This window comes from Myxocyprinus asiaticus, chromosome 12 (genome assembly GCF_019703515.2).
Source record: "Myxocyprinus asiaticus isolate MX2 ecotype Aquarium Trade chromosome 12, UBuf_Myxa_2, whole genome shotgun sequence".
Classification (NCBI taxonomy): domain Eukaryota; kingdom Metazoa; phylum Chordata; class Actinopteri; order Cypriniformes; family Catostomidae; genus Myxocyprinus; species Myxocyprinus asiaticus.
The window spans coordinates 28,905,309-28,929,723 of record NC_059355.1 but is presented as its reverse complement, the minus strand read 5'-3'; the positions used below and the strand labels follow the sequence as shown (position 1 = coordinate 28,929,723).

Genomic DNA, 24,415 nt, shown 5'->3' with positions numbered 1-24,415 from the left:
TATATATTTACTTATTAAACACAGCCTTTTGTGATTCACAGAGCCATCGCATGTCTTCAAGTGGCTTTGAATAAAATGCACGAGTCATATGAACTACTTCAATGGTGCTTTTATGTCATTTTTGGAGCTTGACAGGAACGAACATGACTAACACACAGTATCGGATTTGGAACGGGCTCCTTGGAGGGATACACGATCCATCTAAAAACGTCAGTATCGGAGCAGATACCGATCCAGGTATCGGATCGGTGCATCTCTACTCTGTAGGTCCATACAATAACTCTGTTCGTCCATTTAATGCTAGTGAATGGTGGCCAGAACTCTGGAGATCCAAAAAGCATATTAAGGCAGCATAAAAGTAATCCATAGGACTCCAGTGGTTAAATCTATTTCTTCAGAAGCTATATAATAGGTGTGGGTGATAAACAGATATACCATATTTAAGTCCTTTTTTTTAACTTAAATCTTCACCTAAGACCAGTAGGTGGCGATATGCACAAGGAATTCAAATCAACAAAAAAACAAAAGAATGTGAAAGTGAATTTTTATAGTAAAAAATAAATATTGATCAGTTTCTCATCGACACCTATCATATCACTTCTGAAGACATGGATTTAACCACTGGAGTGGTGTGTATTACTGTTACGCTTTTCAAAGTTCTGGCCACCATTCACTTGCATTATGAGGTCCAACAGAGCTGAAATATTATATTCTTCTAAAAATCTTTGTTTGTGTTCAGTAGAAGAAAGAAACTGGGATGGCATGAGGGTGAGTAAATTATGAGAATTTTAATTTTTGGGCGAACTATCCCTTTAAGAGTTGGAAATACTAGAATTGAGGAACATTTTAAGTCGAGTAATTGAATTATTGACATCAACCTTAAACCGTTACAGACATAAAAAGCAAACAGCAGAAGTGTTGTCATTTTGATACCCTTTAACAGACACTGTGCTCCTTAATTTATTAGATCACAGACTAAACGAACATCAAATAATGCTTTTTATGCTCCTCCATTTAAAAAAAAAAAAAAGATTTTTCAGACCGATAAACAAAACAAAACAAAACATAGGGCAACCAGTAATAATGAGTCATCACTAATTCATCAATGAAGGAAAGCCTAAAAAATAAACTGTTCAAGATTTTTAACAGGCTAAATTCAGTGAATTCAAGCCATCTTGTCAGTGTCTTTACATGCTTATGTTCCATAGGTAAGTCCATTATTAGACCAAAAGCAATTGTTATACTTTGGCTACTGCACTAGATTGAAGCATATAGCTACAAACAACCTCCTAACCCAAACCTGAGGTAGGTAGCTCCTCTACACGTTGAACCCGCTTGATCAATTGAATCCACGTGTTAGGTAGTGCATGATGTCATCATGAGGCGCCTTTCATGTCGCACCGCTGACGTTGTGTTTCAGGAAGTGAATTACAGCCGATTGGGCTCTCTAGGAAAGCATGATCGATTTGACAAATTTATGATTTGAAATCAAAGACATTGAAGGCTAACATACATGGAGAACTGGAGCATTATTTCCCTGTGCGTGCTGCTCGGTTTAACGACGAGATGGGCTGTGTCTTTTAACTCGTACTCAGGTTTGTTTTCAACGAATGACCTGCGCGTTTATGCTCAGGGTTGACACGTCAACAAGTCTAGAAGAGAAGTTAGGAGCAGTGCGTTCATCTGTGAATGAGCCATTTCTACAATTCTATGCCTTTTTTTTTTTTTTTTGGCTTTGAAACGTTTGAAAAATGAAACATATTTTAATAAGTACTATCTTTATGTTTTATCGTTAAAGGGATATGTCAAAGATTTTGTAAGTCATACAATACAGGTCAAGCTGTATTTCTTAAAAATTCAGATGTCCATCCTGTTAGGTGGGCAGGGTCAGAGTGGGCAATAACAGGGCATTCAGTGAGTAAAATTAGTCACTTCATGATCTGTGAATAATATCTAGCATATAACACATTTGTGACCCTATACTGATGATTTTAAGTCTGTTAACATAAATGTAGGCTATTGACATATTTAAATACATTTTCCGTGTATCGTTCCATAACAGAGTGGACATGTCATGCTCGATCACATATACTAACATCTAAAAATTAAGTTAAAAAAAAACCTCCAGTGTGTGACCTCATTTTATAACATTACAGTATAATGACATAACAGGGTGGACAATAAGTCAAGGGACACAAAAAAACAAAAACAAAACTGTAATATCAATGTTAAAATTACACATTTACTACACGTTAATGTTAGTGAGATAATGTCATTCTTAACCCTTAGGCTAATGTTATGGTTGAGAGATATTTAGCATGCAGTCCAGGGGACATGAAGATATGACACTAGTGCAATAGATTAAAATGGGACTTTTATTGGACTTTTCACAAGCAGTGTGTAATTTTAATAATAGTTACTGATTGAAGTTAAACTTCAAACTAAACAGGATTGTCGCCTGTTAGATGGAAACGATATCCAGCGATGTCACTGGCTGTAGTGAAAGTCGTAGGAATTCAAACGAGTGCAGTCACACGATATCATACGAATTAGCCAAATTTAGAAAAGTCGTACGAATCCTGACAATTTCGCCGTGAGAGAGTGTGTCGCGACGACCCAAATAATCATGATGAACAAGGCTAAAATGACAATCAATGGGATATACAAAATCTGTGAAAGAATGTGATTATAAGATGTAATTCTCAATCATAACCCATAGAGCCTTCCTTATATATCTTAATAGTAATTCATACGTCGCACTATTCTGCTAATCCATTTCATTAATGGAATCTAGGTGCAGGTAAACCACCGATGTTTGGGGACTATGAGGCACAGAGACACTGGCAAGAAGTGACTTACAATCTACCTGTTCAAGAATGGTTTGTCCCTCAATCATCTTGTATACTGAAAGGAATATTCCAGGTTCAATACAAGTTAAGCTCAATGGACAGCATTTGTGGCATAATATTGATAACCCAAAAAAATAATTTTGACTTGCCCCTCCTTTCTTTGAAAAAAAGCAAAAATCTGGGTTACAGTGAGGCACTTACAGTGGAAGTCACATACTAACGTTTTCTGTGTAAAGTTATAGCCAATTTTACAACTTTGTTGCCATGATGATGTATTGTCAACAAACCCTAAAATGACTAAATAAAAAAACTTAACAGCTCAAATAATACATGAGTTTTAATAGAAGAATTAATCTAAGTGCTTTTATAAACTTATAAGCTTTACATTTCTGAGGGACGAGTCTTCCTAATTGATCAACGTTATGCCACAAATGCTGTCGATTGAGCTTAACTTGTTTTGTACCCGAAATATTCCTTAAGTAAAGTGACTGTTAAAAACTCCCCCATTTTTGTATATTCATTTTAAAACTATTCAGTGCCATAATATTTAATCTAAAAGCAAAATGTCTTATAGGTCTGTCTTAATATTTTATTTTTTCTCCCCCAAACAAGGTACTTTAATACTACAAATAATGATTTGAACTATTGGGGTCTTGACTATCCTCCTCTGACAGCCTATCATAGTCTGGTGTGTGCATATGTGTAAGTTTTATTTTACATTGTACATCATCCATTAGAGCTTTTTAACGTAATAGTTGAATATGGTTGGGTGATGATGATTATGATCTTTGTGGGCTGTGTGTGTGCATATGTAATTTTTTCTTTATTTTTTTCTTTCTATAATAGAGCAAAGCTACTCAATCCTGACTGGGTAGAGTTGCATGCATCTAGAGGTTATGAAAGCCACTCTCATAAGTTGTTCATGAGGACCACTGGTAGGTATAAACTCCAGTAGTTCATTTTATAAAAAGTAGACCTAATTCAATTTACTGAATTTAGAGAAATACTGTAATCATCATAGACATAACCACTCATAAACAGTATTTGAGAGTATTTAATTAAAATGAACATCCTCATTCATTACAGTTTCCAGGATTTCAGTAGGCTGACCACAAGTCTCCTGCACTGTCTTGTGAAGTTAATTTATTTATTTAATCGTTTACCTTTGGTAAATTAATATTAGGGCATGGCTTCTATGACAGAACACTATTTTGTAGCCTTAGGAGTGTATTTGAACGCCTGTAGTCTTCAATATCAACACAGTCACATGGTTAAAAGTTTCACTTTTCTCTTGCTTTTAATGCTTTTTGGACTAACCCTCCCTTGTATGTTCCCACTAGTTTTGTTTGCAGATGTTTTGATCTACATTCCAGCAGTTTTGCTTTACTGCTTCTATCTCTGCGATGGGTCCCCTAAACAAAAAGTAAATGGCTGATTTGAAGTTTGTCATGTTTTTTTAATCATTGGGATGTGCTTGATTTGGTCATTTGGTCACTGTTTGTCTTTGTTCTCACAGGTCGCCACAGCCCTCTGCATACTTCTGTATCCAGGACTTATACTGATTGACTATGGCCATTTTCAGTATCCTTTACCCAAATTCTGCACTAGTATTTATTTTTTATTTAATTTTTTTGTTTGTTGATTTTCTCCCCTTTTCTCCCCAATTTGGAATGCCCAATTCCCAATGCATTCTAACTCCTCATGGTGGCTTAGTGACTCACCTCAATCCAGATGGCGGAGGACGAATCTCAGTTGCCTCCGATGAGACCGTCAATCCGCGCATCTTATCACGTGACTTGTTGAGCGCGTTACCACGGAGACGTAGCGTGTGTGGAGGCCCACGCTATTCTCCACAGCATCCATGCACAACTCTCCATGCGCCCCACCGAGAGCGAGAACCACACATTATAGCGACCATGATGAGGTTACCCCATGTGACTCTACCCTCCCTTGCAACCGGGCCAATTTGGTTGCTTAGGAGACCTGGCTGGAGTCACTCAGCACGCCCTGGATTCGAACTCGCGACTCCAGGGGTGGTAGACAGCGTCAGTACTCACTGAGCCACCCAGGTTGGCTGGTGTGGGCCTGGGCCCACCCAAATTAGAGATTATTTTTTACTTCAAATATATATTTATAAAATCAATTTTTTAAAAAAAAAATGCAGAAATTCTGCTTTCTGAAAGTGTGAAAGAACTGTTTGAATGCGCCACCTTTCTGTTGCTAAGGAAAATTGAGAGAAAAAATTTGGTACATCCGTTTTTATAGAGGCCCACCCAAAAGTAATTTCTTGGCTACGCCCTTGTTTTGATTTATGTGCCTACAGTTAGATTTTGTGCTGAAAATGTAAACCTTAATTTGCCCAATAATGTTTGCAGCAAAACGGTTATTTAATTTAAGTTTTTATCAGTCAATGATTTAACATCCAACAGCATGTACCTAGTCTTTAACAGCATTTTCAGATATAACAGTGTGAGCCTAGGTCTTGCCCTCTGGGGCATTTTGGGACTTGGTTTAGGCTGGGATGTCTTTGGTTCTTTGGCCTTCACCCTTGCCCTCAATTACAAACAAATGGAATTGTACCACTCACTGCCTTTCTTCTGCTACCTCCTGGGAAAGTGTATTAAACAGGGCCTTACTGGCCGAGGGTGAGTCTCTTGGGTTGTAAATACATTGCATCTTGTGGTTAATTGTGGTTGTGTTAAAATTGAATAATTGTTATTGATAAGGACCTCCAGAAATTTCAGAAGCCAAGAGGTCTCATATTAAAAGTAGGGTTTCAGAATGTGGTGACTTAGTTATTTAAATATTTGTAACAGCATTACATTTATTTCACACAGTTAATGCATTTATCTAATATGACATTAAAACCTTTAAAAGACTGGCGAGAACAGTCTGAACCTTTTCAAGAGCATTAGCACATAGATACCCATATTCAATTGACACACAAGACAATCCCATATCCAGGCTCTCATTTATCAGTAAAGGAAAAAAAAAACATCCTGAACTATAAATTAATTTATAAATTAAATACAGATTTGTAGTTAAAGGAAAGTAATTTGCTGTTGATTATCGAAGCTCAACAAGAATGAAATATTCCCTACGACTGAAATGCACCATTAATGTACATGCAATGGAAAAAAAAAAATGTTGCTTATTGTTTTGATTTCTTTCTTTAAATAGCGATGAATGCATCAAAAATACATTTTCTTATGTATTAAGAGGCAAATTGCAAAGTTGAATTTAATCATGTTGATGCCAAAAAAAAAAAAAATCTTGAGATTAATCACAATTAATTATTTTAGCTGGAAATGCCACAGCTTGACTATCTTATTTATTTCAGAGAATAACAGACTTATTCTGTCAACTTCCACTTGATTTCAATACAGGTGGGATTTTTATTATAATTTATTATTACAGAATTTTTCAGTGTGAGTGTGTAGTTGACAGGTTTGAAAATTAGATTTACTCTAGTATTTGTTTTGACATCTCTTTAAATCACTTCATAACCTCTCACATGTAAGAGTCTATACATGGGTCTTGTAGCCATTCTCAGTGCAAGCACTCAGCTCTTTGCTGTAGTTCATTTGTTTATTTAGTAACAATGTACCAAGGGCATTTGGGGGCATATGTACTGATGGATTAGTTTGCCTGTGAAGAGACATGTCCAGATGACTCTCTGGCCATGCCTGACCCTCCCTGCTATGCTTGTGCGTGCAACTGTATATCTACAGCTGAGAGGTGTTAGCAGCTCCAATATACAGCAAAATATTGTAAGGATGTATTGAGTCAAGGGACCTGTTGGGTATTTACAACCCATTATGAATGGAAAAACCTTTTTGTAATTTGTAATGTGCTATTTACTCTGTGTGACAATGTGCAACACTTATTTAAAGGTGACTGAATAATTCACAATAAAAAAAATGTACTCCTAAATAGTACTTTATACAAATATGTGTAAAATAATGTTGACTTGCATGAGATGCACACTTCTGTCATATGAGAAAACATTACAAAACTGCTATTACAACATAGCAGTGAATGGGGTATTGTATTTCTATAATAGCATTCATTGCCAAAAACTATTCCTTTTATGCTACATCAGTATAAAGACCAATGTTGTAACAGCTAGTGTAACATAAAAATACTTGTTGCACATTTTAATTGAATTGTTTGGACTTGTAATGTATAACAGGTTGTTGGCCCTGGATAAAATATTTATTTATTTATTTATTTTTAATCCTTACAAAAATATTTTTTATGTTTTTTAAATTTTTTATGTAATGATAATATATTGTTGCACAAATGATTCACTGAGCTTTTTGTGTATCCAGACTTTTTCTACTGGCCAAGATCTCGTTGACTGTAATGGTGACCTTTGCCCTCTGCTGGCTGCCCTTTTTGTCCGACCCACATCAACTTCTACAGGTTCTTCATCGCCTTTTTCCCATCGGCCGTGGTCTGTTTGAGGTACTTTACCTAATGTATATGCATCATCACAAACCATCTATGAGCAAACCTCTTTAAATCCACCTAAATAGGTTCTTTACTACTTATTGGATTGTTCTGAACCCATTATAACATAGCTGAAAATACCTTGCCATGGGCAAAGAAAAATTGGATGAATAAAATGTTACTATTCGGTAATGGTCACAGCAGTATGTACACCAGATGCTGGTTTTCAGGTTTACTTTAGTTGGGAACGGCAATAAAATATACGTAAATCAGCCATATTTATGGCTTAAGGAATGGGTTTTTAACACATCATCACAGCATGATGCTTTGCTTCTGTGATGCTTTTTCAGCTCTGTTTTGTGCCTGTTAAAAAATGTCCGATGCAGGGTCAGCTTGGAAATGCCCTTGAAATCCTTATCCACATGCATTACATATGTCTATGTATGCATGCATGAATACATAAATACACTAGTGGCAGAATATTATTCCTAAGTAGGTACATACAGTAAAGATCCTCTTTTCATTGATACAGATGCAAATTGAAGAACAACTTGGAGCACTGGTGTTGTTGCCATTCAGATCTACACTATCGGTCAAAAGTTTTGAAACACTTACTCATTCTTTATTATAATTTTTTTTCACATTTTAGAATAATAGTAAAGTCATTAAAACTATGGAATAACATAAATGGAACTATGGGAATTATGTTGTGACTAAACAAAATCCAAAATAAATAAAAACTGTGTTATATTTTAGCATCTTCAAAGTAGTCACCCTTTGCCTAGAATTTGCAGACATGTACTCTTGGCATTTTCTCAACCAACTTCTTGAGGTATCACCCTGGGATGCTTTTTAAGCAGTATTGAAGGAGTTCCCATCTATATGTTGGGCACTTATTGGCTGCTTTTCTTTATTATTTGGTCCAAGTCATCAATTTCAAAAACTTTTTTTTTTTTAATTAAATTTTAGATTTATAATGAAATATATTAATATGGTGGCACAATTATATTTTTGTCTACAAAACTAATTTCAAACATTTAAGCAAACGCCTTCAGATCAAAAGATTTTTAAGATCATGAGAAACATTTCGGTCAAGTGTTTCAAAACTTTTGACCGGTAGTGTATATTCATAAAGTGCCCAAATAAGACCCCTTGTGTCTAGAGCAGGATTCATCCTTTAGATCTGATTAGTAAACAAGGGGCTCAAGTTAAGTTTATTGGAAAGCCAGTGCTCTGTCCCTGTGCATTGTCTAAAGCCAGGTCAAACACTGCACAAACACTGTACTGACTGTACAAGTAAAGCAGCTTGCTTTTAAAAGGCACCCAAAACCCTGCTGTTGAAGTGGCGCAGGACGTGCTGTTTTGTGAGAAGTAATTGAAAATTCTGCGGAGGGCTGAGTGCCCAGAATATATCATGCATTTGCTTGACATGAGGCTAACATAAAACACAAGGTGTGAGTAATTCTAACCTAGAGCCTTGAGCATTTATGATGCAGGAAGTGCTAAACAAGTCTTGGCTGCTGCCCGGAGGTCTACTAGCATGGATTCGTCAGAGGACGCAAAAGCTAGGTACTATTTAGCCGTAAGCATGCATGTGTTCTAGCGCAAGTTAGCATGTTATCTAGGGCCAAGTTTCGGGACTGATTTCCTGATTCAATTTTGATACACAAGCTCTCGATTCTTTTCCAATTTCGCTTTGATTGAATTCCTTTGGGAATATTTCAGTTACATGTCAACCAGACTGTTTAAATTATTGCATAAACACCTGATTTTGATGGTGCATAATGTTGATTGTGACTGTAAAAACTCAAGGTTCACTATTTTTTACATTCACGTATTTCACCTTTGAAAAGGCTTTTAACAAAGTCAATCCAAAATGTAATGAATGAGTTTTTAGCAAAAATGGATCTTAAACATCTTTAGTTTTATTTTTCCCCCTACTACTTAAACCTGGTTTTCATGAAAATAGCCACAGAAGCTGGCATGGCGTAAGAAACAAACAAACATGTAATACCAAATAATTTTGGCAATTACGGATTACAAAACAAAGCCATTATTTATTTAATTAGGAGAAGATTCAAAGGAACACAACCGCACACAGAAACTCAAGGGTCTTCCTTCATGCCAAATGAAGAAAAGAAAAAAAGGAACATGCATGTGGCTGCTAGGATCCGCCACTGAACAAGCGATTATCTGATTTAAAATAGTTTTAATTTAAATGACTGTTTTGCAAAACACAGGGAAAAATAGAAGCAAGATTTAGGGGTGGAACTTCTGATAATTGTACTTTTTGGCCAGGATAAACTGTGGTTATTCATTTCTTCCAAACCTCTACCTTAAGTTCAAGTCAACAACAATGGTAACAAACAGTGTTGTCTTTAAAAGGCCTGTAAAGAGTGACTGCTTTTGTCTTTATGTGTGGCGACTCTTAAATTTAGCCTATGTGTCCAAACTTAGAGGTCATTCCATGACATCTGGGTCAGAGAGCAGAGAACATTATGGAAGTTTTTCCAAGTGCACCAAATCGAGTTGATCTCATTGGTGGTGACTGTGAGCCCTCTTGCTCATCTTCAGCTGTAGTGTCCACTCGGTCAGACACACAGCTGTGAAAGGCAGCAGCTGTGTTTTTGAGGACTTGGCAGTATGGAGGGTTTCTCAAAAGAAGGGCTGCGACTTTCAGATCATTTACTATTTCCACTGTTGCAAAACTGCTATTGGCCACCAGTCTTTGAGGAATCACATGGCGGTACCCCAGTGAAAAGGTCAATGGGCTCTTATAGTGGATTGGTTTCATAAAGGGTGCAATTCGGTCTTTTACAGGTGGCAAATCCGAAGTTTCCGCAAGCTACGTGTCGGTATTAATGTGCTTGGTATGCGGCACGAAAGCTGTAAGTTTAGCTTCATACATGTAACCCTGTGTCTGTGAGTTTACAGATAAGTGCATGGCTTTTTTGACATCCCGGTTCCTTGTCAGGAAAATTTATGGGAGTGTAATACTTCACCCTTGCCCTTTGTACAAATGCTCCACAAGAATGCCCACTGGAATTTTTAGGCCACTTTCAGTTGGGAAATGATTACTCTGAGTAATGCCACTTATTTGCTTTCTCTTCAAAAGCTACATGCCATTTAAAGACGCTTACCGTATTTGTCAGTGCTAATTTTGTAAGCATGATCATGAATTCTCATGATGCTACAACATTGTACTTTGTTTCACAGTATAAAAACGTAAAATCTCACAAATCACTTTGTGCCATTTATGTTATTATTAGGGCTGTCAATCGATTAAAAATGTTAATCAAATTAGTTACATGATTTGCCAGTCAAATTAATAACAATTAATCACATATAGCTTATCAATATTTACTGTGTAAAGCCAAAAAATGAAGACAGTTGAAAGTGTTATTGCAGATGATAGCATTGAATAAACATAAAAAAATTATTATTATTATTTTTTGGATTTTTTTATTTCCATATAATTTAACATGAGCCTATCACTGGTCTACAGTCTACACCAATCCATTTTGTATTCAGCCTTTTTGAGGGTTGTTGACACAGGACTTTTTTTGTATTTCGTCTGCAATATTTTTAACTTGTCTGTGTCAGACAGATATTTGTCTTTACCTTTTGCGTCACATCTTTCAGTATGAAAGCTTTTCTCCTCTGGAAATGAGTACTATTGACGTCTTGCATCATGAGCGGACATGCTATTTCTAGAGGTGCACCGATGTGTTTGAAGATAAAAGCAATTATCTGCTTCATTGTACATATGCTGATTGTCAAAAACAGCAGATATTCAGGGCTGATTACTTTCTGTCAAAAGGGGGTGGAAAAACACATCCGACTATTAGCCTGCAACTCGTGATGTGTGTAAAAGAAATGTATCTGGTGTGGAATTACTTTAAATTGATAATGTGCCTAACAAGAGACTATTCAGAATGAAGTTAATGTAAGGTCATAATGTGCTTTTTGTCTCAGCATTTTGTTTAAATCTGGGACCAGAAAGAGCTAATGCAATATCTTGTGATAATATATGCAATATGAGAGATTTATAAACAATCTTAGTGGGCCGGTCATTTTTGACTAGGAACACAAAATGTGTTAGCAAAAAAAAAAAAAAAGAAAGAGAGAGAAAAGAACCCCGCACAAGGGTTAAAAAGGAAAAATCTGGGATACAGTGGGGCAGGAAGTGAATGGGGCCAATCCATAAACATTAAAATACTTATTGTTTTAAAAGTACAGCCACAAGACATAAACAATATGTGTTAACATGATTTTAGTGAGATAATATTTACAAATTTTCTGTGTAAAGTTATATCCAATTTTACATCTTTGTTGCCATGACGACGTAATGCAGAAAACATGGATAACATGTAGAGACAGAGAAATTTATTATTTTCATTTCTTTCAAAGTTGTGTAATTAATTAGAAGTGATTTTAAATAAGGTAGCATAAAAAGCAGAACCACCAAACTATCGGTATCGGCAGATACCTAAATAATCGAGAAAAAAATCGGATATCGGATATTGTTATCAGCACACAAATTTTATATCAGTGCATCTCTAATTACTTCAAGCTTGAATTGCTACGATGTTAGGAAAATTCCTTTTTATGGAATTTACATACAGATCAGAGGGCGTGATTAATTGCATTCATTTTTTTTAATGGGTTATTGCATGTATGTAATGCATTAGAATAGATACATTTATAAAATCGTTGGACAACGGTTTTTAAAGAACGGAAAACTGATCTAACGCTCAGTGTATCAGTCATTCTCATTGTGTCATTGTGTCCGGAGCGCATTCGTTTTGTGACTTTGACAGCATGTGTTTGTTGACAGGATAAAGTGGCTAACACATGGTGCAGCTTGAATGTGCTGATAAAGATCAAGACCCTGCTGTCCAGAGAGACTCAGCTGTTCCTCAGGTAATCTTTCCCCATCCATTTACCCGCCACCCTTTCTCATTTTCCTTACTCTGTATGTATCTCCTCCTATCAATCTCTCTCACCCTATTCCCTCTTACCAAGTTTGCAAAACACATCTGATTATAGTGGAGGGCACAGAAAGATTGTGAGAAGTTACTGATATTGGATAGATTTGGTGTGGACACTAATCTGCAGGTGCTAGGGTTTGGTCAAGATTATTTCTTTAAAAATTCTGAAAGGAATTTTCAAATGATCTCTGTTTGTGTCTCTGTTCAGTCTATTTGTGCAGAGTCTATAATTATTTTTCTCATGGGCATATTTATTTTTATGAACACTATCTGTTTTTAGTGAAATCTGTACCTTTAAAAAAAAAAAAAAAACAATTGATTCAGATACACTTTTTCACTGTATACTATTAACACCCGTCACAATCGCATCAGTCATGTTGCACCCAGATGCTTTTCCCAGTGGGGTCATTCAACTCTAATGGAGGTTCCTTAAACCTATGCCATGTTCACCATTCCAACACACCTTTCCTCCAAGGGAGTGATGATTGAGGGGTTAAAGTAATTCTGTGAGAGCTCGCCAGGCCTTGCCAGTATTTCATGCATTTCCTGCATGCTGGGATCTTTCTTGTTGACGGTGAGGATGTATAAAAAGATCAGGCAGCCGCCTCCTCTAGTTTCATGGGATAGATTACCGGCTTTGGCATCCGGGGCTCTTGATCATATTTCTCCACTCTGTTTGTGTGTATAGTAAATCTGTCATTAATGCATGGACGTATCCAATGAAATTATTTTGGTTTGTTTGTGCTTACAGTTTTGCTCTCACTCTCTTGTTCATCCTGCCATCATCATTAAAATTGCTATCCAAACCTACTCTATGGCAGTTCAAGCTCGCTTTGGTAAGTGGTGTTATGATTATGTGTTTACATATGACACTTCAACAATTTGTATTTTCGACCACTGACTGTCCCAGTCTGTTTTTAATGTAGGCGAACTCCTCCCTGGCATTCTTCCTTTTCTCCTTCCAAGTCCATGAGAAGTCCATCCTTCTAGCTGCCTTGTAAGCATCTTAATATAATTCATACTACTCAATCAAAGTGTCGAAAACAGCACATTGCTCAAAACAATGTCGTTAATGTTGATATTTTATGACATGATTCATAATAGTACAATAAACTAAATAAACATTATTAAGTAATTTAAGTATTTGTTATGCAGGTGTATTCCTGTATGTAGTACTGCAATAAGACCTTAGAAGGTGAAGTTTGTAATTTATGCGCTGATAGAGGTACTGTACAACTTCAGAAATCATGATTGTTTGATTAATAATCATTGAATGTTTTTGAACTGGTTTCTCTAACGCACACTCCATCTGACATAGTTTGTTTAGTCCCACCCCAAATTTAGATATGTAGTTAAGACAGTATTGCTATGTAAGGCTGTATAGAATGTGCAAACAAACAGAGCACTATAAAAAAAAATTTAATAAAAAAAAACAAAAACACACGAATGGCTTACTTAGTTGCCTATCCAAATTAAAGAAATATTTTAGGTTAAATACAAGTACAATCAATACAAGTTTACCTCAACTGACAACATTTGTGGCATTATGTTGATTACCATGAAAAATTATTTATATTCGTCCCTCCTTTTAAAAAACAAAAACAAAAAAAAAAACAAAAGCAAAGATTTAACATGAAGCACTTACTATGGAAGTGAATGGGGGTGGAGGTTGGTTAAAAGCAGAAATGTGAAGCTTAAATCATTGTTTAAAGGTGCACTAAGTTCTTGTTTATGTCGTCTTAGACTTACACTGACACCTAGTGGCCTGGATGCAGCAATATTCAAACGCAATAGTTTTCAGTTACAGATGACAATGTAAAAATTCACAAATCAGTGTCAGCCATGATTACTTGAATCAATGAGTGAAAGTGTCAAATAACAGGATGGTTACTGAGATTAAGCGAGTAGTATTTGGCTGGTCATGTGAATCTAACATGGCAGCCCCCATGTGCGGAACCTCTCCATGTAGAATAAAACAGCTTTTAAAAGGTTACTGATATGACCCGAGTCTTCATTTTATTTCCTACATATGTTTCAAAATTACAGTTAATTTCTTATGGAGTACAGCTTTTTTAATGAGGAAAAAATTACTTAGTGCACCTTTAAATCATAATTTTTATGGTCGTTTTAGGGTTTCTGTGTTACGTCGTCATGGCAACAAAGATGTAAAATTGGATATAACTTTACACAGAAAATGTGTAAATTTGATCACACTAAAATCATGTTAACACATATTGTTTATGTCTTGTGGCAGTACTTTTAAAACATTAAGTATTTTAACGTTTATGGATTGGCCCCATTCACTTCCTGCCCCACTGTATCCCAGATTATTGCTTTTTAACCCTTGTGCGGGGTTCTTTTCTCTCTCTTTTCTTTTTTTTTTTTTTTGCTAACACATTTTGTGTTCCCAGTCAAAAATGACCGGCCCACTAAGATTGTTTATAAATCTCTCATATTGTATATATTATCACAAGATATTGCATTAGATCTTTTTATCAACTTATTTTTTTTTGTTGTAATAGTGACAGGTTTTTTACTGTCAGGAGTGGCTTTTTGTCACGTTTTTCCTTATTACTTTCTGAAACATACATATAGAAAATGACATATTGTAACTTACCGCAGACTATCCTGATTCAAACGAGCCCAATCACAACATTATATGATAAGTAGATCTTGAAATATTCCTCAAAGAGTACATGGAAAGACGATGCACAAAAGGGCACTTGACACACGTGTGTTTGTGTGTGTGTGCACGTGTCAGAGAACTTTGTGTAAACACACATCCACATATGTGCTCATCTAAATGTTCGGGATGCTCCTGAACACTTAATATTTCTGTATTTTGTAGTCTTATCCATTCATTTCCAATGGCCAGTCATTTTTGACTGGGAACACAACAAGTGAAACAAAATGAAATAAATAAGGTTTAAAAGAAAAGGAGTGACAAATATATCCGAATTATATATATTTGTTTTGTAATTGACATTATGCCACAAATGCTATCAATTGAGCTTACCTGGTATTGAACCCAGAATATTCCTTTAAACTGGGATAGGGCTAAGTTTTTTTAACATTGAAATAACATCACCTTTAAATCTACACGGGTTCATCAAAAACTTACCTACAATATTATACAATTTACTATACATGAATATGCGTAAAAGTACCTTTACATGTGCAGTTATAATCAAGCTACAGGGAGTTTTAAGTAGTCGTGCTACAGTCTTAACCTGCCTGTCCAAGTATTCATGACACGATGCATAATCAAATGTTTGAAGGAAGGACATCCGTTGAGGAAGTACCTGTAATACACATACCATGTTACATTTGTCTTTTGGAGAATGGTGCTGGATGAAGCCAAGCTACAATCGCATTATCTAGGTCTTGACTTCACAAAAATCAGACTGGTACAATTTCAGTTGTACTGAAGCGTTTACGTGACATTTTAAAAGACAAATTTAATGTAAAATATAAAAGACGAAAAAGCTAAAAAATAAATGAAAACTGTCTAAAATACAGGTAAAACCATCCCATATAATAATTTGTCTCACATTGTTATTGTTAGTACATACATCGATCAGCCACAACATTAAAACCACCTGCCTAATATTGTGTAGGTCCCCCTCGTGCCACCAAAGCAGCACCAACCCACATCTCAGGTTAGCATTCTGAGATGCTATTCTTCTCACCACAATTGTACAGAGCAGTTATTAGTGTTACCGTTGACTATGTCAGTTTGAACCAGTCTGGCCATTCTCTGTTGACCTCTCTCATCAACAAGGCGTTTCTATCCACAGAACTGCCACTCACTGGATGTTTTTTGTTTTTGGCACCATTTGGAGTAAATTCTAGAGACTTGTTATTTGTGAAAGTCCCAGGAGATCAGGAGTTACAGAAATACTCAAACCAGCCCATCTGGCACCAACAATCATGCCACGCTCCAAATCACTGAGATCAAATTTTTTCCCCATTCTGATGGTTGATGTGAACATTAACTGAAGCTCCTGACCCGTATCTGCATGATTTTATGCACTGCACTGCTGCCACACGATTGGCTGATTAGATAATCGCATGGATGATTGTTGGTGCCAGACGGGATGGTTTGAGTATTTCTGTAACTGCTGATCTCCTGGGATTTTCACGCACAACAGTCTCTAGAATTTACTCCGAATGGTGCCAAAACCAAAAAACATCCAGTGAGAAAAACAACAGAGAATGGCCAGAGTGTTTCGAGCTGACAAAGTCTACAGTAACTCAGATAACCGCTCTGTACAACTGTGGTGAGAAGAATATAATCTCAGAATGCTATTCTGAGATGCGGGTTGGTGCTGTTTTGGTGGCATGAGGGGGACCGACACAATATTAGGCAGGTGGTTTTAATGTTGTGGCTGATCGGTGTATGTTATACATAATATACACACAAAGCCAGCTGCAAGCAACAGCTTTTAATTATTGCATTACAACTTGCACATGTTGGTCAATCAGTAAGGCATGTTTCTGGATTAGGAGTGTCTGTTTTTAAAGGTGTTAGAAGATTGCTGACAGAGGAAGCGTAATTACTGGATCAGTGGGGAGGGATGATCATGATACCTAGTCCTTGCCCTTTCAAATATATAATTATAGAATTGGCATCATATAAAAATATCTGCTTTGTAGATATTTTCTCAAAAATCAAATATGTGTTTTACAGGCCAGTTTGTCTTGTCATCAATGAAATCCCTCTGATTGCCATTTGGTTTTTGTTAACGTCAACTTTCAGGTAAGATATCAAGCTATATGTGTTACAAAATTCAAATCACATTACTATAAATAATGTTATCCTCAAGGCCATGGAAACAAAGTCAGCAAATGACTATATAGTGAGAGGAAGAGAAGTAGCTGATAGGGGAGTCCCAGCTGTCAACACTAATTGTTGTGTGCATGGTTTAGTGTAAGGATATCACTGGATTACTTGACATAGCCCACATACCATTAAACTAAGACCCCTTTGTATAAACACAGCCCACCATTCTCTAGAATCATACTGCTTGCTTCCACAAATACAGTTTTAATAGCAGATTTAATGCTACAAATTTATGTTTTTTGCCAAAGACATGAAGCTCTTTGTTATGGAAATAATTGGATTATATTGTATGACAGAGTAATTGTTGGACTGTTACGGGAAATATCCACAAGAGCATACAGAGACAACACATTGCCACAGTTTTCTATGTCCCAAACACACACCGTTAATTTGAACGCTTTTTACTAATTATGGTAAAATGTGGTTCCATAGAAATTCACAGCGCGTATTGTTTTTTTTCTGCGTCATGACCTGTTCTGCCAACACAAAGATTGTTTTATTTTGTCAACACATTTGCTCAATGGCAGTATTATTCATAATAGGATCAGGTTGGTGCACAAGTTATTGTTTTTCAGCCAATGCCTATGGAAATAGCTGAGCTATGACAGTTTATTTCCATGCCTAAGTGTAATATTTACTCTTGATATCATCATTTCCAACTCAAGATAAATGCTTGTGTGAGGTCTAATATGTTGGCTGTATTTATTGAAATAGATGAAAATTCTGTCATAGTTTACTCACCTTCATATCGTTCCAACCCAATATGACTTTTTTCTTTTAATCGTTTTAATGACGATCCCCCTGCATCTTGCAAATACAATGGCAGTGGATAGTGCTTCACTTTAAAGGCGCACTCAGTAACTTTTTGTTCGTGTCATCTTGGACTTAGTGACACCTAGTGGTGTGGATGCAGCATCATTCAAAATCAATAGTTTTCAGTTACTGATGCCATTGTAGAAATTCACTATTCACAATCAGTCATGATTGATTTAATCCAAGAGTGAAAGTGTCCAATAACAAGATGGTTAATGAGATTAAACGAGTAGTATTATCATGTGATTCTAAAATGGCAGCGCCCATGAGGGCGCCCCTGCCCTATGTAGAATAAAACAGCTTTTATAAGGTTACTGATTGGACTAGTGTCCTCATCTCATGTGAGTGGTCATGATTTTATACATCCGTTTCAAAATTACAATTCATTTCTTTAGAAGGAAAACTTTTAAATGGGGAAACAAAATTACTGAGTGCACCTTTAAAGGCGCGGTCACATTTACCTTTGGCAAAATTCCGTGGGTGAACAATTCCGTACAGTCATCTCAATGGGAATCCGTGCGATGAATTTTGCACGATGGACTACCGTTGACAAAGAATTTCCCCCTGCGGATTTCGTTCAAGTTTGGTGAACTTTGACAGGCGAATTCGCTGCGTTGACCAATAGGAAGTTGCTTGGTTTGGCAGTGACCTCTGTGGGGGCGGGGCTTCGTACAGCTACACTGAATATTCACAATGGACAAGGATATCAGTTTAGCAGCTTTTTTTCTTTTTAACTTCACTCTCACAGAGAGTAAAGTGCAGCATTAAAAAGAGGCTCATTGACAATTAGTTTTATGCTGGTTTGTCACACGCATAATGTCTGGCCATGGCTTCTCCACCTCGGAATTTTGCCATGCAAAGGTAAATCTGACCATGCCTTAAAGCTTAAAATGACCCAAAAGTATCATAAAAGTAGTCCATGCAACACATGTGCCATATTTAAAGTTTTCTTGTGTTGGGTGCACTTTAGGTTTTGGTGAGAAACAACTAGGAATTTACGTAATTCATTTTCTGTGAAAACTTGCCATGAGTGTTGACATGAGAACGTATTTTTAGCGCTGAACAACGCAAGTTCTTGTTTGAACAGGCTAGCCACAGTGAACGAGCTTCTCTTGCAGCGTTCGTGAACGCATAACGGATGTCAAAAGATGTTATGATTTTTTTTTTTTTTTTTTTAAAGCACTATCCACTGCCATTGTACTGTAAAGATGGTGGCCTATCTTCATTAAAACATCTTTTGTGTTTCGCATAAAAAAGTCACCCGTTCGGAACGACATGAGGGCGATTACGTTTTCATTTTTGGGTGAATTGTTCTTTTAGTTCTTCGGAGGGATACATAATCAGTTATCAGTTATCAAGATAAAGATATTTTATGCTTGTTTTTATGTTTTTAATGTTTTTAATGCTTATGTGTTTTGTGTGTTCTTTGTAGCATGCTCCCCCTGTTGCTGAAGGACGGTTTACTGTTGCCGTATGTGGTGACCTCATTGGCATTCCTCTTTCTGAGTCTCTATCTGCTCTCTGCTTTAGAGAGAAGTACAGATGAAGAGCTCAGGCTGGGCCTGTACCTCAAAGTCTCTCGGTACTGTCTGCCTAAACTCAACCTTAGCCAGATCATCAAATGGAAAGTAAGTTAACTTTGATGTCACCCCCCCCATTACTCCACACCACTGAAATTAAAGGAATATCTGTCCCATAAATACAAATTCTGTTACCGTTTACTCGCCCTCATGTTGTTCCAAACCTGTATGACTTTCTTCCTTCCAATGTTAGGGACTGATAGCCTCAGTCACCATTTACTTTGATTGCATATTTTGTCTATACAATGAAAGGGAATGGTGACCGAGACTGAGCATCATCCTTTGTGTTCCATGGCGGAAAGAAAGGTTTGGAACTACACAAAGATGAGTAAACGATGACCGAATTTTCTCTTTAATGAAATTTATGCTAGTGCAGAAGTCAGGTTAGCCTACAGTCCCCACCTGAAAAGTTGCCCATCATTTTCAGATTAGTTTGACCCCTTGCTCTTCCTAGTGCTTTTTAGATCTGAACATTTCAACAGTTCTTTGCGTGAATGTCCGAGACAAGGAGATGGCCTATTTATGTAGCGTGAGTCATTAACACAGGTTTGCCTAGATATATTTATTTACACAAGAGACATAAATAAGGGGGCCCAATGATAGAGGTAGGGTTTCATGGGGCGGTCATGTTGCTCACACCAGCACTTCCACTGATCCTTCACTCCATCTGTCCTAAATAGACATGTTAATATTTATGCCACCCTCCCTGAGACGACTCCCCATCCTGAAACAGGGTGGAAAATAAACATCTAGTTAAAGGGTTCTGTATCATGCTGTTGTCTCATTTATCTAGGACAGAGGTTTTCAAACTTTTTGATGCCAAGGATCCTAAATTTGATGATCTGCTTGCAAGGGACCCCCTACCTAAAATATAAAGGCAGCTATAAAATGTATAAAAAACCATATACACTTATAAAGTCAAAATGTTTATAAAATTAATTAATTGGCTTTTATATTGTTATTGTACTAAAGGCAAAAAAAAAAAAAGAGAAAGAAGAGAACATTTTTAATTTCAAATGTACAGTATTTGCATAGCACTTTTCAAAATAAATATTAAATGAGCAGCTTAAGATGACAATGGCTAGAAGAATCTCCCTAGAAAAATGATTGACTTCATGATTTCTCACCAGCCTTTGGAAAGCAAAATGAAACGGTAATGTCAAATTTGGTTAAATGTTAATGGAATAGTTCATTGAAAAATGAAAATTCGAATCATTTTCTCACCCTCATGCCATCCCAGATGTGTATGATTTTTATTTCTTCTGCAGAAAACAAACAAAGATTTTTAGAAGAATACCTCAGCTCTGTAGCTCCATACAATGCAAGTGAATGGTGATCAGACCTTAGAAGTTCCAAAAAGCAATTAAAGGCACCATTAAAGTAATCTATAAGACTCCAGTGGTTAAAACCTTGTCTTCTGAAGCAATCCAATTGGTTTTGGGCGAGAACAGACCAAAATATACTCGATGGTGATCATGATTTCAAGCTTGATTACACTTCCTAGCGACATCTAGCATTCTGTGTAAGTGTCAAGAACTAGGAAGTGTAATCAAGCTTGAAATTTGATCGTGTCTAGAGACTGCAATGGCAAGATGTACACTCACCCAAAAACGGATTAGATAGCTTTTGAAGACATGGATTAAACCACTGGAGTTGTATAAATTACTTTTATGCTGCCTTTAAGTGCTTTTTGGAGCTTCAAAGTTTTGGTCACCATTCACTTGCATTTGTATGGACCTACAGAGTGGAGATATTTGTAAAAAAATCTTTGTGTTCTGCAGAAGGAAGAAAGACACATCTGGGATGGCATTTTTAGGTTAACTATTCCTTAAACCTTTAAAAAAAAATTTTTTTTTTTTTAAATTGTACACTTAAAAAAAAAAAAAATCCTCTGAAATTTTCCACGGACCCCCAAAACCCCTGGTCTAGGACTAAAAGTCTCCTAGTTGTGATTCTTCATCTCTGTTGTTAGTGGACAAAAAAATAAGTGTTGTTCACTTTGTCTTTTACAGTTCTGGTTTTCACTGGTTGCCATGGCTGTTTTGAGCTTTACGAGCGTGTGTTTGGAGCCCCCAGCAAAGTTGCCCGATCTGTTTCCAGTGGTGGTCTCCATCCTCTCCTTTCTCCATTTTCTGGGATTTGTCATATATTTCAACATAGTCCAGTTTTCGGAACCACAGAGGAAAAAGAGCCAAAAGAAAACAAACTGAAACATGTTTTCAAAGACATTGGTTGTCAAAGAAAGAACCCCAAACAGTGCAAAGAACAAAATTATGGTAAAAGGAGAGGAGAATCCCTTGGGTCAGAATAAAACAGGATGGGAATATTTGAGAAAATTCAATTTCCCCTTAATGAGGTTTGGAGAACTTGCCCGAGTTGAGAATAGTGATTCCAATGAAAGGAGATACAGTTCTGCCAGACTTTCTCTCACTTGTATGCCTTAGAGATCAATTCAGTTAATGGGATATTGGGATTGTATAAATGACCAGTTTGTAAGGGACCATTTGTGTTGACATTATTTTTTATTAACATTTTTTATAAACATTATTTAATGTTTTTGTACAAAATGAAAAATTCTCTATCTTGTATCTGAACATGGGTCTCAAGGCCAAAGGTCACCAAAGGTCAAAATTATCATTTTTGATGATAATTGTGGTGAAGTAAAAGATTAATTAAATACAATGGATTTATCTTGGAAGTGACTGAAGACATGAGGCTGATTATAAAGCTACACATTAAAATGCTTCGACTCCATGGGCTGTAAAACAAAAATCATGGAAGGAGACATATCAGAAGATAATGCTGTAAAGCTGAAATACCAGCAGAAAAAAGTGCAAGCAATCCCTTTCACCCCTCTTAGTGCCAGTTAATGATGGCTATTAAGAAAATCCATTACAACTATAAATGTTATCAGGTCACAAAGGGTTTAGTGTGTTACAGTCAGCGCTAGCTCTGGTGCCACACACACACACACACACACAGCGAGGATAAGCAGAAAATGAACAGGTTTTGGTTTTAACGTCTTACACATGACATTAGATTAGGAAACAAACAGCAAAGAGACACACTTTGCTGGGGTTTATGATACCATTTTTAAGGGCTAATGTTAAACAACCATAAGATAAAATTGCTTTCAGATAATGCTGTGCCTGCTGATCTCTTTTGAACTTGGTGAACTTTACAGTCAGACTTTTCAGCCAATGGTGAACAGAAAAAATAATGAATGTTAAAATGTTGGGAACAACCTAAAGTTCTTGTTCTTCTCAACTGTAGCAGTGCTCAGAGTGTATGTGACAAGGGTGTGTTTTGTTAGGTCAGCTTAAGCTTTTGTCCTTCACGAGGCCTGTAGAAGTGATAAAGAGAGAGTTACGCGATCCACCTTATGGTGAAATGGGAGATCTGAGTGGGCACCTGCTGCAGTGCAAGTTGAACACGGAGAGAAGATCTATCAGATCCTGCCAAAGCAAAAAGACAGATTAACATCAACAATGAATTCTCTTAACTTCTGTATTTAAGTTTAAGATGTGTGTGTACTTTTTCAGCATCTATTGTTTTGTTGAAACTCATCCAGTGGGGTTCAACAGAACGGTCCGCAATGAAAATCTGAATTTAAATTTAAACCTAGGAATAAAGTTCAAATACTTTAAACTTTTAAAACAATGAAACGATATGGCGTAGTATGAATACAAAATATTTAAGATTCTGAACCCCACTCCGTATTTATACATTTCTTTTTGCATCAGCCCTAATGGGACAGATTGCCAGCAGTAAGAACACTATTTTCGCAGCAGCGCAACACCGTGTATTGTAGAATCAACATTTTGTCAGATTCCCGGTGAAAGGGGGAAAAATCTTTTCAGCGAGTGGTTTCAATGTAAATGTGTCTGAGATGGGATGACAAGGTGTCGGCAGCGCTGTCTCATTTCGACTACGATAGAGCGACCTACAGCCTCCTCTGACATCTTGCCGCTTTCAGATTGATAGGATGTTCAGTATATATCAAACATGCTGACAGAGCTGCAGCTTTGATGAAGGGAGAACTATTCCATTTGTAGCTGTGCACAGAATTATATACACATACAATGGCATATTGCATGTCTACAGTCTAGCTTTAATGCAGATTTAATTAAATGAAAGATTGAAAAAAATGAAGCAATGTATTTCATGTTATGTTTTTCAAGCACACTAAAATGCTTAATTAAAGTTATATTTAGGTTCAATAGTTAAGTTTAATCGACAGCATTTGTGGCATAATGTTTATTAACACAAAAATAATTTCACTCATCCATCCTTTTGTTTAAAAAAAGCAAACTTGCAGGTTACAGTGAGGTACTTACAATGGAAGTGAATGGGGCCAATTTTTGGAGGATTTTTAAGGCAAAAATGTGAAGCTTTTAATGTTACAAAAGCACTTAAATTAAATCTGTTAAAACGTTATTATTTGAGCTGTAAAGTTGTTTAAATCATAGTTTTTACAGTCGTTTTAGTGTTTATGGCATTGTGTCGTCATGCCAACAAAAGTTGTAAAATGAAGATAACTTCACACAGAAAAGGTTAGTAAGTGTTTATATCTCACTAAAATCATTTTAACATGCATATTGTTTATTTCCTGTGGCTCTTCCTTTCCAACATTAAGTGTTTTAACGTTTACGGGTTGGCCCTATTCATTTTGTGGTAAACATAATGGCACAAATGCTCTTGATAGAGCTAAACTTATATTAATCCTGGAATATTCCTTTAATAGCTCAGTCAAATTACTGGGACTTTTTGCTTTTACATTTTACACTGAAAAAAATAAATAAAAAATGATGAGATGGGGTAGTTCATCCCAAATGTTCACAAATATAACATGTTTCTGTCAAATTAAGTATAATTGTTTTTTATAAC

General features: G+C 36.4%; 1 protein-coding gene across 1 annotated transcript; it reads left to right on the top strand.

The window, feature by feature from the left end:
* The first annotated feature begins 1,404 nt into the window (after nucleotides 1-1,404).
* On the top strand, nucleotides 1,405-22,210 carry alg6 (ALG6 alpha-1,3-glucosyltransferase). The gene is made up of 14 exons (XM_051712473.1): nucleotides 1,405-1,595; nucleotides 2,795-2,879; nucleotides 3,462-3,551; nucleotides 3,696-3,784; nucleotides 4,190-4,272; nucleotides 4,366-4,430; nucleotides 5,309-5,494; nucleotides 7,181-7,316; nucleotides 12,139-12,224; nucleotides 13,044-13,128; nucleotides 13,219-13,289; nucleotides 16,983-17,051; nucleotides 19,381-19,576; nucleotides 21,541-22,210. The coding sequence occupies exons 1-14, from the start codon at nucleotides 1,514-1,516 to the stop codon at nucleotides 21,736-21,738; spliced, it is 1,521 nt and encodes a 506-aa protein (XP_051568433.1). The 5' UTR covers nucleotides 1,405-1,513; the 3' UTR covers nucleotides 21,739-22,210.
* Nucleotides 22,211-24,415: the final 2,205 nt, after the last annotated feature.

Coding starts and splice junctions, on each gene's coding strand:
- alg6 (XM_051712473.1), top strand. CDS start 1,514: ATGGAGAACTGGAGCATTATTTCCCTGTGCGTGCTGCTCGGTTTAACG. Junction 3,552..3,695: donor AGTCTGGTGTGTGCATATGT/GTAAGTTTTATT, acceptor TTTCTATAATAG/AGCAAAGCTACTCAATCCTG. Junction 13,129..13,218: donor GGCAGTTCAAGCTCGCTTTG/GTAAGTGGTGTT, acceptor TTTTTAATGTAG/GCGAACTCCTCCCTGGCATT.